This window comes from Chelonoidis abingdonii, chromosome 1 (assembly GCF_003597395.2).
Source record: "Chelonoidis abingdonii isolate Lonesome George chromosome 1, CheloAbing_2.0, whole genome shotgun sequence".
NCBI lineage: Eukaryota > Metazoa > Chordata > Testudines > Testudinidae > Chelonoidis > Chelonoidis abingdonii.
Window position 1 is genome coordinate 23511766 of NC_133769.1, and position 14739 is coordinate 23526504.

The 14739-nt window shown below is 42.6% G+C and overlaps 1 protein-coding gene across 1 annotated transcript in view; it reads right to left on the bottom strand.

The window, feature by feature from the left end:
* The window catches only part of GNAI1 (G protein subunit alpha i1), a 71250-nt gene extending 56791 nt beyond the window's left edge, over positions 1 to 14459 (bottom strand). Inside the window, exon 1 of the mRNA XM_032802094.2 lies at positions 13872 to 14459. Coding sequence (XP_032657985.1) covers positions 13872 to 13989 — 118 coding nt within the window. The 5' untranslated portion in view covers positions 13990 to 14459. The remainder of the gene's footprint in view (positions 1 to 13871) is intronic.
* Positions 14460 to 14739: the final 280 nt, after the last annotated feature.

The following is a 14739-nucleotide window of genomic DNA, read 5'->3' on the forward strand; positions in this document are numbered from 1 at the left end:
AGAGTTCTCTGCGAGTTCCTCTAATTGTCACCTCCTTGCAATCCTCCTGGCTCTATCAATTTGTTGTCTCTCCTCCTTATCTCACTTTCGCGAATCTCCGCGCTCAACTCTCCAGTGTCAAGACACTTTGCAGCGTATCGAGTTCCTTCTTGTTCATTTCCTTGCTCCTCTTTCTCCAATTCAGCGTGTGTTTTAATGCATGCCCTCTGTGCGTGGAGCAACCCTCTCGACATGTATCCAATCTGGTATACGTCTGTTGGCGCGACTATCACTCCTCTTATCTTCCAGGGCCGTCAAGCTTCTTTGGCTAACAACGTGCAAGACTCGTCGAGTCGTGCCTGTAGTCACTGTGAGTGCCAGACCGTCCATCGTCATTTCTCACCTCTAGCAATCGTAGCCCGTCCTTCTCCTCACACCGAAAGTTCTCCTTGTGTCTCTGGTCCTATCTGCTACACGTAGTAAGGGTAGCCCATATACCTCAGCCCTCCTCGAGTCCCATACGCTTTGCTCCATACAATAACACTTGACATCAGAAAACCGCTCTCTCTTCTAAACGTACGACCGAGTCCATTCTTTACAAGTTGCTCTTATTTTCCTGATTACCCTGAGTACCCTATAATTTTATTCCATATCTATCTATCAGCCCCGCAAGCTGACTTCATGCAGACAAAACTCTATTCAGTACCCTCCAGGATCAGTCTGATAATTTGCCCTTTAGACTTACTCCATGAGTAATTGTAGAATCTATCCTCTGGATGTGTGTCTCTTCTCACTCGCTAAAAATACTCGTTATATCTCGTCACTTTTTTTCATGTCCCCACTCCATAGAACCTCTTAGGCAGAACCCAAAACCGAGCAACCAGACAAGTGTCGACCGAACTTAACAGGGTGCACTAGAATTAAATATGCAGGTAATACTGTGTCGGAACGGGACCACCACCCACTCCCTTAACTAGCCTGTCAGTTCCCTGCCTAGGTCCTTAGTCTCCCCACAGCCTCCCCTGTACACTCCCTCTGAAACTCCCCTAGTTTACAAGACAGCTCTGTTTGCTGGCTGCTATGCCGCTGCAGCTGTCTATGCTGCTGCCTGACTGGCTGGCTACTTTTATAGGACCCCTAAGCAGGTAAGCCCCACCCCCTAACAGGGCTCAGCTTCTCTCCCAGCACACTGCCCCTAGCAGCCTCCACACACACAAACTACAAAATACAAATACAAAATACAAAGATTACAAAGAATACGTACTACTTAAGGTTACTTGTATTTTATTTACACCCCTATCATCTAGGGCAAGTATGCACAACTCATTTAAGTATATAGAACAGGAGTAGGCAACCTATGGCACAGGTGCCGAAGGCAGCACACAAGCTGATTTTCAGTGGCACTCACACTGCCCAAGTCCTGACCACCAGTCCAGGGGGCTCTGCATTTTAATTTAATTTTAAATGAAGCGTCTTAAAAATTTTAAAAACCTTATTTACTTTACATACAACTATACTGTAGTTATATAATATAGACTTATAGAAAGAGACCTTCTAAAAACATTAAAATGTATTACTGGCACACGAAACCTTAAGTTAGAGTGACTAAATGAAAACTCGGCACACAACTTCTGAAAGGTTACCCACCCCTGATATAGAACATAATGATTTACCACACATAGGCCTCAGTTCGTTTTGGTTTGTTTAAAGTAGTCAAACTGAACTTGAATACCTAGATTATTATTATATCTAGATTCATCAGGTCTGAAGCAAGCAAGAAAAAGTAAGAAGGTAATTCAGGATTTTTCATTTACACCATCATTTCTACAAGAGTATGTTATAAGTAGTCCAATGTTTCACAAGAAAATTGGAATTTAAAAATAACCCTATGAATAGCATTCCCCCTCCGTAATTTCCACTTTTATCAAACTTTAAAAGACAAACCTTTAAACCTGTATTTATCTCTGGATTCCTGACCTGAAATTTAAGTTAAATTTAACAGGATATCTTCAGATCATCCCCAATTCTTTCCATATTAAGACTTAAACACATCCACACATCACTGTGTCAAATCAAGTGCTTACCCATCAGTTTCAAAAGAACATTCCAAATATAAAATGATGCATTTTGTCTTCCTGCATCTACTGACACTCTAAAAGCAGAATGTAGCAAATTACCCCAGGGCCAAATCCTGGACCCAAAACACAGCCCAAACAAACAGACCATGCGCTGGGGAGAAGTATTTTCCAGGGTTTCAAGTTTTTTCCAATATGTTCACCATATCTTAACAGAGACTGACTAGTCCGCCACCTTCCCTCCCATCTGCAACTGCAAAGATCACCTCACTTCCCCCTTGGCACCTACATCAGATAAAATCTCTGAACACAGTAATTGTTTATACAGGAATTATTAACATTATAATAGCACTCACCAGACCATTATGTTGGGTGCTGTGCAAATACATATTAAAAAAACACTCTGGCCCTAAAGAACATATTGTTCTCTGCTCTGATCTTACTCAGTTTCACATGTTAGCATCTTTGCTCATATAAGCAGTCCTGCTGAAGCAGATTACAACAAACATGCAAGTGGCTTTAAGAAATTAAAGGAAATAGAAGGGCAGACAAGGATAGGAATGCACATCTATAGCTAGCCATAGGACAAACTAAACTCCAAGCCAGAAGTAATTTTTTTATTTTAAACAAGGAATATTCATATCAGAATTTCCTACTGACCACCAGTCCAGCTATTGGCTGTCAGAAAGTATAATGTTCTGTGTAACTGCAAGTCTACCTCTGCTCCAGGACCTCACTGTTCAATAGCTGACCTCTGCTGAATACAAGGAGTGCCTAGATTTCTGCTGTGATACATCCAGAACAAATTCACTCCATAGCTCTTCACTTCCCATCTCTGGAGAAGAGAATATTAAGACTCACTAAGCAGGAGGTCTGAGGATCAGCATCAGTGGTCCATGAAACCAGTACACCGCTACCTCGATATAACGCCACCCGATATAACACGAATTTGGATATAACGTGGTAAAGCACTGCTCCGGGGGGGGGGGCAAGGCTACGCACCACGGTGGATCAAAGCAAGTTCAGTATAATACAGTTTCACATATAACACGGTAAGATTTTTTGGCTCCCAAGGACAGCTTTATATCGAGGTAGAGGTGTACTATTTTGCAGAGAGGGCCACCTGGTAAAGTCTGTGATTGAGCAAAAACACTAAATGCCAAGCGTATTGCATAAAGGTGTACAGAAACAAAACCTCTTTCAGATGAACTTTCTGCTGGACTGGAGTCATCATCTCTTATACGACGTCCCTTCCATTCCTCTGACACTCAACGTATGTCTACACAGCAATTAAATACCTGTGATTGGCCTGGGTCGGATGACTCTGGCTTCCTGGGGTTTGGGCTGTGGGACTAAAAATTGCTGTGCAGATGTTTGGGCTTGAACTGGAGCCCAAGCTCTGGGACCCCACGAGAGTGGGTCAGCTGACCCAGGCAAACCACAGCCATGTCATAGGTCTTTTATTCCAGGATAAATGTATGGTCAGAGTCGTAAGAATGTTAGAGTGGACAGAACAAACTCCGATTAACAGCCTCACTATGGCCTCATCTGCACTGGTATCCAGATGTCCTGCAGGTGGCCAGAGAGGCACCATATCCACTGTTTTTGTTCCCAGATCTCCTGTCTCAACAGAAAAGGCGGATTCTGCATCCCAGCCTAGACACACTCCAGTCTGCAGCGTTGAGAATAATATGCTGACTAATGTTGACCATGTCTGCTCTCAGAGGCAGAAACCTCTCAAGCCATCCTCTTACAATCCAGGAAGCATTCCACCCTAAAAAGTTGTCTGTCCCCTCCACCCCTCAAAAAGGAAACAGTTTACCATCTGTCCCACTGGTAAAGGACTTGCTCCATCTCGAGCTGGGGTCTCTGCAGTCCTAGAGTACTTTCTACAACTGAAGTCTGAAGGCATAACCTTCCTAAAGGTCTATATAGCAGCAATATCTGCTCATGACGATTATGTTAAGGACAAAGCAATCTTCTCTCATCCTACAGTCTTCATATTCCTTAATGGCACATTAGGGAAACCATTGGGAGCCTATGGTTTCATGGGGCCTAAATATTGTCCTATCAAAACTGATGAGCCTCTCATTATAAGCCTCTGGAACAAACCTCTCTAACATCAAAATAGCATGCTCCTACCAATTACATTTTCTAGGAGTGTGAGTGAGTTAGTACTTTGTAGCCCATTCCATTTTACACTGTGGTTCCTAGGAGACCCCATCCAAGCTTCACACCTCAAATGGATTCAGATTTCCACCTCTCTCAATATATTTCCCTCCCCATGTTCTTACCCAGATTCCATTCCCACTCAGGAAGTTCATCTCCGTTTCCTAGATGTAAAGAGGTTCTCTGTTTTTACCTGGGGAAAAAGAATCTGTCGAAGATCAAATAGATCGTTTATAGCATATGGGGAGAGATGTCAGAGATAATCCATTATGAAAGAGGTCCTTACTGGATTAGATGCATAGAACATGGGTCCCCAACATGGTGCCCTCGGGCGCCATGGTGTCTAAGTGTGCACACGTACTGGCTGGATGAGCATCCGCCAAAATGCCACTGACAAGCTGCATCATCCAGAGGCATTGCCACTGAAATGCCAATGATTTTCGGTGGTATTTTGGCGGCGACACCTCTGGATAACGCTACTTATCGGCGGCATTTCGGCAGCGATGCCTATTGACATTGTCGCTTGGCAGAATTTCGGCAGATGCTCATCTGCCACCACGGTCTTCCATGGCTCGTCGTCTGGCACCTGCCACACAAAGAAGGCTGGGGACCACTGGTATAGAACATTATCAGTATATTTTATCTTTAAAACCAGTAATCCATGGTTTAAACCTCACGGAGAGCTCCCACATTATCAGTGGCATCTCTTAGGCAGTTTCCTCTGGTGGAGATAAGCAAAGCAGAAACTTGGAGTTCAGTTCACTGTTCCACCAGATGCTTGCTACTCCTTGGATTTAGCATGGCACTACAATGACCAGTTTAGCAGAGCGGTGCTATTGTCCGTATTTAGCTAAAAACTCCTTGTCCACCATCATCTTGGTGAAGTACCGCTTATGGGAAAAAGGCCCTCAAAGAAAAAAAGTCACTTAATAATAGTTGCTCTAAGAAGGGCTGTGTGTATTCACCACATTGGCCCACCTTCACCTCTACTTCAAAGTTCTACATATCACCACAATTTGGCAGTCAGGGAGAAAGAACACTAAGGTGATTGTGGTGTACTCCCTTAGACAGAATAGCAATAACATCACCCTCACAAAAGATCCCTCAAGAGCCCTTCAACTGACATGGCTTTTCAAGACAGTTCCATAGCCTGGTATCTAGGGCGCCATTTCCTACAAGTGGGACTACACTGAGGCCCTGGAAGAAGAAAGCCGGGTTTGCTCTAGTGCGCCGCTTTACATCAGAGCAGTGCATCAACATTGAATGTCTTGCACTGGCATAGTACCAGCAGTACAAAAATCCCTAATGTAGCCAAACCCTTAATCTTTAACCTTCTTGAATGAAGAGCCTAGGTACGGGCCTAAAATTTGAACCAATGTTCCAAAGCAAACCATTAAGGAACTCTGATATAGGGCCCCATTTTCAAAACTCAATTTCTAAGTTATATAGGCAAAATGTGTTTGCACATGCAAATATATGTTTCGCATATATATTACCTAAAAGAATGTTTGTGATAAATTATACACACATCACAAAAAAACTTTGATCGTAATTATTTTCCCAATCTATTTTTAAATATAAAATATTTAATTGCTTGACAGAGCTTTGAAATACAGCAAAGATTCAAATTACTCGAGCAGAGGTTCATGTCCTCCAACAGTTTCAAATAATTTGCTCTATCAGTCTTCCCCTGCTTCAGCAGAGGAGTGGTTCTCCTATAAAAACAGGGCCATATCCCTACCCCCCCTTCACTATGACTAACCAGTTGGCTTCATTAAGGCTTCAACACATTAAAATTTATGTTTGTAGTGTGCAAAAAGCAGCAGGCACCCACAAGTGTGAAAATTCTGGTTTAAATCTATTAAGGTATCTACCTTTATAGAAGTGACTTGCAGGTTTTCTGAGGATATTATTAAGGCTAAATCTAGTCTGACACACCTACAAAAGCAAAAAAGCCACTGAACAGCAGAAAGACAAAATTCAGCTATTGCAGAATCCAGGCCAGAGGCAAAATGCCAACCGCTACTAACAAGGTCTGAGGTGTTAAATCATATTTGCTGGGAATCCCAGGCAATGACATTAAGAGCTTTGGTAGCAAATAATGATTTTGCTATGAGTTTACTGGGATAAACTAGGGATAAGTAGGGATTACTAGGGATAAGTAAGTGAACCACCATATAGCTGAGAAATCCACTTCCAAGACAAATATATAACGTCAGGGAATAAAGAGGACACAGGTCCAAGCTTTGGGACTTTATATTCAGTCCATCACTAGTTGCAAGAAAGCAATGGTGAATTCATCAGTGACTATCAGCATCAGACGTCTCATTAACCATTAAACTGCAAATGCTTAATCTTACTGACTTGTTTATATCCAGCTTCTCACTACTGTCAGACTTTTCTAGTACTAGCAGATCCTAAGTTCAGACCTTAAAACTTTGTACATCATTCAGTTACTATCTTGCTATCAGTCACAGAAATTCATATATAATTTTAATAGCTGCTATCTTAAAAAGTGGTAGAGCTATCTAGACTGTAAACTAAGAAAGAGACTCTCTTTATTGCATGTTTATGCAGAAATTCACAATAGGACTCTATGTGAACATAAACAATAACATAACTAGAAATTGAAAACCAGAATGAAGCATTCATCTCCAGCAGTTCACAAACTATTTGCTGCTAAAGTCTTGTCATAACTGACATTTGGGGAAATTTAAGATAGTCACTTGCATGATCAGCAAAATTCAGAAGACCAGTTCCTCAACTTTCTAATGCTAGATGTTTCTGGGTTCCAATTTTCCTAATGTGGATGCAGATTGAGATGTAGAAATCCTGGGGAGGGGGACAGACAACATGACACGTGGATCATTCAAATGCTTTCAGAATGGCTCACTTCCTCAACACAAGTCCTGCTTTTTGACCAGAGATCAGAAATGTTTCAATCCATGTGTTAATACCTATTTTACTTCCTGTTCTATAAGACAGCAAAACATTTCTATATAAAACTCCTCTATCCTATGATTCAGACCACTTCTGGTGAAAGTATTGCAAGATATAGCGATAGGAAGACTGTTACAACAAAAGCCTTGTCGACATTAGAAAAGTTAAGATCAGTTATTTACCATGGGTACAGCTCCACCAGTAGTAACAAAAGTGGTTTATGGGTCCCATTTTGCCTAATGCAGGAATCCTAGAAAAGTTATTTCAGTTTCAAAACTGGATTCTCAAATACAAACATCTCAGAACTGTTAAATTCATGAGATGCATCTCATCTGAAACAAGTTTGTAAAGCTCATCATCATTAAAAGGACCAACAGTTTATTAACAAGGAAAAAAAAGTAGTGAACGTTTCAGAAAGTTCCTGCAAGCTCTTATGTAAGTAAGTACTTAACTTTACTTATGTGAGCAGCCCCAATGACTCCAGTGGAGTTACTCATGTGAAAAAAGTAAAGCATGTGCTAAGTGTATGTAGGACAAGGGCCTAAGAATATTCAATTTTAAGTCTACATTTAGCCATTAGATTTCCAATAGCTACATCACACATAACACCATGGAGGTTTAAAACAAAGACAAAAAAATAGACAAACTTTTCTTAATCACCAATTATAAGCACATTTCAACAGTTCCAACATGTAATATCTTCATTACTGTGTACTGCATGCTTCTTTAAGGCAGCCCATTTAGAGCTGATTGCAGAGATTCTTTTCACTGTTTTTCTGCTGCCTAGTTACTGTAGCTCCTACTAAATATTGAATTAGATGCCTTTGCTAGGTATATTGATATCAAGTACAATACATGTCTTTAAAAATTATGTAAAACAGGATTACTACACTACCATTTTACTTCAAAAATCCATCTGTTATTCCAGTGAATTGCAATATTTGCTAGTAAAATTCCTTGAAAATATCATCTTTTATAAAAGGCAGGTAGCTCACATTTTTCCCATTAACCCCTTATTTTCTTATTGCAATTTCTTATTTTTTTAAGGAAAAAGATTGTACTTGTAGAACGTCAGCATCAACAGATAAATTTCACTTATTTGGAAGTTGCAATGTCCTGTCAGTTACCCCTGAATCTAGGAGAGAAAAGCCATCTGTTTTCCCACCACAGTTAAAGCTGTGGTATGGTTCTGAGAAGCATCTTCTGTTCATTCTTAAACCTAAGTCAATCAACTGATTAGATGGGAGAACTGTAGAAAGAGTATTAAGTTCTAAGAGGACGAATACTTTAAATCACAACAGCTAAATTAAAATATATGCAATAGACATGTAAAGATGTGCTCTTCCTATCAGAAGCAATATTAATATTGACAATTAATAGACCTGACTTTATATAAGTATGGTAAAAATATCACTGCTATGTTGAGTCAATGGTTCTCAGTCATGCTGGGTCTATGAACCATAGAAATGGCCAAAACTGACTTCACAACTGACCATACCCATAATCCTTTGTGATTGTAGAGATATGGAAGCGGAATCACAGGATGGTTTTTAGATCATTTTGTGCATTGGGAGACACCATGCTGATTGAGATGCTTCTCTCCACCACTTACACAGCACTCAACCTCAGGGAAGCAGTGTCTCCAGAGATTTTGCAGATAAATCCACCACCTCCTGGCATCCCACTTTCCATGCCCAGAGCTACATAGCAACTGGGTTTGGGGCAAGAGACAGCAAGCTAGGGAAGGAGAAGACATGGAGATAAGCTGCTTCTTCCTTTTCCTCCCCAGGAAACGTCAAACATCCCAACCCCAATCAATGGGTGAGAGGCATAAAATGTCTCTCTGCACCTCAGAGACAAAGAGCTGAGTCCAAATCTTGTGTCAAGAACACAGATTCCTGAGGCACAAGACTGTTTCAGTATGAAAAAATTTTTCTCTGTCTCACTAGTCAAACTGCTTGTCCACACCCTAATTATTTTTCAGCTCAACCATGTCACCCTTATTTTGAGTCATTTCACTGACTTCCGATCTGCCTGTGTAATAAATTCAAAATTTTTGTCCTCACTTTCAAGACCTTACATTATTCAACACTTGCCTACATTTCTGACTTGATCCCATTTACTGTTCCCCCTCACCACAAGTGCTTATTCCTGGTCACAGTTCAACACAGGGCCAACTGATATCTTCGGTCATGTTGTAATAAGGTTAGACTAAACAAAGCCCGACAATAAATACTGAAAACTTTCTTGATGACAACATCAGGCCTCCAGGCTATCAATTAAGTTCTCTACACTCTTCTGATGGGAAGCCGTTACACTGTGTGCTAAACATTAAGATTGCATACAGTTTTGCCCCAGTTGTGTTGGTCCCAAGAGATTAGAGAGACAAGATGGGTGAAGTAACATTAACATTAAACCAAGACCTGAAGAAGAGCTCTGTGTAAGCTTGAAGTTAGTCTCTCACCAACAGAAGTTGGTTCAATAAAAGATATTATCTGACACCTTATCACTCCAACAGTAAGATAAAGTAACTCAAATTAAGGTTAAAAAAAAGTTAAGTGTACTACAGTTAACAGCCAACCCAGCTAAACAAACAACTTCATATGCTTCTGTCAGACACTTTTTAAAAAAAAAAATCCTATAAAGTTCTGAATATTAAAAAGTTTGGAAAAACACTTGGGTTATGTCTACGCTAGAGACCCAAGTTGCACTGCTGTGAAGTATCCCATATAGCTGCTCTCTATGCTGATTCACTAGGCTTTTTTTTAATTGAAAAAAGTTTCTTGATCAAAATGAATGTCTGTTTTTTCAACCAAAAAGTAGACAACAAAAAAACAGAAGTTTTCAATTGTCAGAAACTGAATGTTTTTTACCTCCTGTATGAAAAACAAAAAATTTCATAGTATTTTTTTTTATTTTGAAGTTTCCTCAAGAAAACAATGGACATTTGCCAGCTTTACTTACTACAATTTAGTAATAAATTTTACAAAATGTACACAAGAGAGACTGTATACCCTAAAGATCTCTGATTGTTGGAAGATCACCCTAAGAATGTGGGATATTTTGACTCAAAAAGATGAAAAATCAAGAATAAATTACCACAACCTACAGTCTCTCAGGCAGTGGTCCCCAAAGTGCAGGGCATACCCCTTTAGGGCACAGCAAGGCCCAGAGTACCACCCAACCCCACTCCGCTCCCACACCAGCCCCCAACCACAGCACAGCCCTATTCCCAGTCCCAGCTCTGCTCCCAGCCTCAACTCCAGCCCTGGCCTAGCAGCAGCTTCACTCCCAGCTCCCCGGAGGGGGTGTGTGAACAGATTCCATTACAGGTAAGGGGTGGGGCACAACATAAAAAGTTTGGGGACCACTTTCTAAGGCCTAGCTTAGTTACACTGGCTTAACTAAAAGTGTGATGTTAAACTGATTTAGCTAAACCAGTGCAACTTTGTGTTTAGACAACATTTAAACTCAATTGTTATTTAATATTGGGAAGATAAATCATGATCAAACCCAATGAGAGACAGTCCACACGAAAAGTTACCCTAAATCAGTTTAACATCACACTTTTAGTTTAACCAGTGTAAGAGCAGAAATTGTACAAGCACTTAATAAAACATATAATGAAAAAAACTAGAAATACTAACATTTTCAATATGTATAACACCTAGCATTTGAATATGTGTTAGCACAAGACCCAACAAGAAACACTCAAGTCAGGGTACTAAAATAAAAAATAGTTTTTGTAGACTCTAGAGCATTGGTTCCCAAACTGGGGGGTGTGAAGAAATTCCAAGAGGGATGTGAGGCTGCCTGGCCCTTGAGCTCCCAGCCATGGAGGCTAGCCTCTGGCTCCTCCCCTGCAGCCGTGCCACCGAGCAGGCAGCACAGCTTGTGCTAGCCCACCTCCCAGGCTTTCCAAGGGGGCAGGGAGGGAGAGGTTTGGATAAGGGGCAAGAGGTCCCGGATGGCAGTCAGGGGACAGGGAGTGGTGGGATGGGGTGGAGGTTCTGGGGAAATGGTCAGGAGACAGGGAGTGGAGGGGAAGGGTGCTGGATAGGTGTGGAAGTCCCAGGGGGCCTGTCAGGGGGTGGGGGTGCTTGGATAGGGGTAGGGGCACTCAGGAGACAGGGAGCGGGGGGGCTGGATGGGGTGGGGTCCCGGGAGGGGACAATCAGTGGACAAGGAGTGGGGGGGACGGGACTGGATGATAGTAAAGGATAGGTAGGGGGCGTGAAGGTTTCTTGAAAATTAAAAAGAAGGCATGATGCCAAAAAGTTTGGGAACCACTGATCTAGAGTAATTTTGTCCCTAACCTCTGTTCGCCAGAAGCTAGGTATGGGCGACAGGAGATGGATCACTTGATGATTACCTGATCTGTTAATTCCCTTTGGGGCACCTATCATTGGCCACTGTCAGAAGACAGGATACTGGGCTAGATGGACCTTTATCTAGCAAGAAAAAACACCAGGAAAAACAAACCAACTTTGGTGCAAGACAGATGGTGAGCCACACAAATAGGTCAAGAGGTATTCCCTGAATTATGGGCCTGTTCATGAAGGCCATAATTATGTAAAATCTTAGTACAATTATTTTCAATGGGTTCTTCCTGCATAAGAACTTTAGGATCCAGCCACAATAAAAATTAACCCTCTGGTTTTCACAGCCCATTTTAACTGAAGCAAGCTTTCAACTCCTGGATTATGCTATTCTCAAAATGTATTGGTATGAGAGATCAGCTATATACACTGGGACTGCAAGAAAACTGTACAAATGAATATGTATTTTCCTATATTACAAACTCTGAATTTGTGCAACTTTTAAATTAAAGAGAAACAGTTATTATTTGTGAAATACGAAAGTGAAAATACAATTATCTAAAAATCATGCTTTTTAAAGGGTATGTTCAAAGTACTTCTTTGGATGTCATGCAAATGTTTGTGCATACTATAACTGCACAAGTTAAAAACTCCACAGGAAATGGTGAAATGTTTTAAAAAATTATTTCAAGTTGGAGCTTGTAAGCACTACTATAATAATAAAACAATCAGGTTCTATCACCTTCAAAAACAGAAACACTAGTATGTCTACACTTTTAACACTGACCCCACATACACCTCTACCTCGATAAAACGCTGTCCTCAGGAGCCAAAAAAATCTTACGGTGTTATAGGTGAAACCACATTATATCTAACTTGCTTTGATCCACTGGAGTGTGCAGCCCCGCCCCAAGCACTGCTTTACCGCATTATATCCAAATTCGTGTTGTATCGGGTCGCGTTGTATCAAGGTAGAGGTGTACTTTTAACCTTTCATGCAACAAGCAATGGCTGAGGAAGCACTGCACTAACCAAACAGGCCTGACACTGAAAAAAATTCAGTTGTTTCCTTCATTAAAAAAATGTCAAGTGCATGAATGCAGTGTAGGACTACATTTGTTTTTCTCCATACAAGGCTTGTTTCACCTCTACATCTATGCAGGAAAGAACTTAAGTTTCCTGTGCAATAGATATCCAATGTGCCATTTTAGAAGTTAAAAACAGAAGAAGAAGAAGAACTGTTTCCTGTGCAAAAAATATATCAGAGTAGTATTCTGGCAGCCTACATTTCCTGGGAAAAATCAGAAAACTTTTCTTTCAGAAATTACCATCAACTACTAGTGCAGCTCCTAAAAGGCAGAAAAAACATGCAGTTCATTGAGTTTGAATATGTGAATTAATACATTCCTGTTCAGTTTGTACTTTTAAAATATACAATACAAAATACCTCACAATAATAGTGTAGTGCAAATCTCACTTCCCTCATTTGTGAGTTAATTTTAAAAGTATCTTCTGCTGGTAACTAAGGATTATGTCACATTTACTTTAGTGATGGGTTTAAAATGCTCACTTCCGATTTTCTGAAACCTCTTAAGCTTTCTGATTTACACATCCCCTCATTCCCCAGACATATCTGGGTCTGTTAAAAATATGTCAAAAAACCCCACCGCCAACAAACATGGAAAGGACTAACAAACTACTGCATTCATACACTTGTGGCAGGAGACAAATACATAGCGATTCATTGAATTACACATCGCGAACACCCCAATCACAAAAAGTCATTTAAAAACAGATATTTAAAGTGTAGGCAAAATAAGTGTTCCTCGTGGAAGCAGAGCATTTGGAGAGTAAAAGCAGTACCTTTGCGTGTGTCCATTTAATGTTTGGTGTTTCAAAGGGCGGGCGTGAAATGAATGGGCATGTCTACAGGGCGTAAATGTTAAAGTAAAAATCGTCCAACGCAAGGGTACTGTCTACAACACTGATCTTTACAGTTTCCATGAATTCTTCCTCTAAGCCAGCAGAGGCCAAGTGCGCCGCTCGGGGGCTGCCTTCGCTATCCCCACGCCCCGAGAACTTATAAGCGGCATGGAGGCCACAAGAACATCCACGATCCTGTTCGCGAGTGATCATCCTACGGGGCAACATCATCTCTGGCGCCACAGGCTACGTCTAGCCCTCGGCAGCGGGCGCGCAGGAGTGTTACCCGGAACCGTGCCAGGCCCTGAGGAGGGAGTTACCGGCCGCCACCAGCGCACAGGCGAAGCAGGGTCGTTGGCCCGAGGAGCCCAGGCCCGGCAGGCACAGACCCCGGCTCCCGGACAGAGCAGCGGACCGGGGAGCACCGGGCCCACGGGCCGGGAAGGGCAGCAGCCCCGTCCCTTACCTAGAAGGAGCAGCTTGACCTCCCTGGCCGCCTTCTCGCCATCCTCCCGCAGGTTCCTGTCGATCATCTTACTCCGCTCCACCGCCGCCTTGTCCTCCGCGCTCAGCGTGCAGCCCATCTTGGGGGGGCGGTAGGCGGTTACGGATCCCCCCAGAAAACCCCCCGTCTAGGCGCTCAGGTGACGGAGCTCACCCCACACACGCGCACCGGGGAGACGCGCTACACAGACAAGGCTCAGAGCCGTTTCTGTCCGGGCGTGAATGGAGCCAACGGTCCCCGAGAGCAGGGACCTGCTGCCTTCCTCCTCCTCCTCTTCCTGAGCTCCCTCAGCCCAGTAATGCTGCCCAGCCCCGGCTCCCAAGGCGCCGCCTGTCTCGCGCTCTCCTCAGCAGCGCGCGCGCGCGCGCACATACACACTCCAAACAACACCTCGCATGGAGGAGCCTAAGCTGCTCACTCGCGTACAGTCCTTCTCGCTCTAGGTCTGGGGGAAGGCAGTACGCGTGCGCACGACAGCTCGGATTTAAAAAAAAGCCTCCGGGGAAATGGTGGGGAATGGAAAAGAAGGGGGTAGGAAACCCAGATGAAAAATGGGGAAGGGGCAAACCGCCTCTCCCAATCCACTCTGCGTCTGCGTGACGTCACCGGGCCGACAGTTTTTAATAAAATATTCTGTTAACAGAGAAAACAGAACAGAACCATTGAGGGATTTTTGAATTTCAACCGTTGCAGTACTGGACGCTACCAGTCTTACTGAAGGGAGGAGTCACCCATTCAAGACTGTACCAACAGGAGCGGGGGAGTCCCACAGTTAACTGAGGAAATAAGCCCTGGCCACCCGTTCAGTGAGGCCATGCCGGCCAGGGGA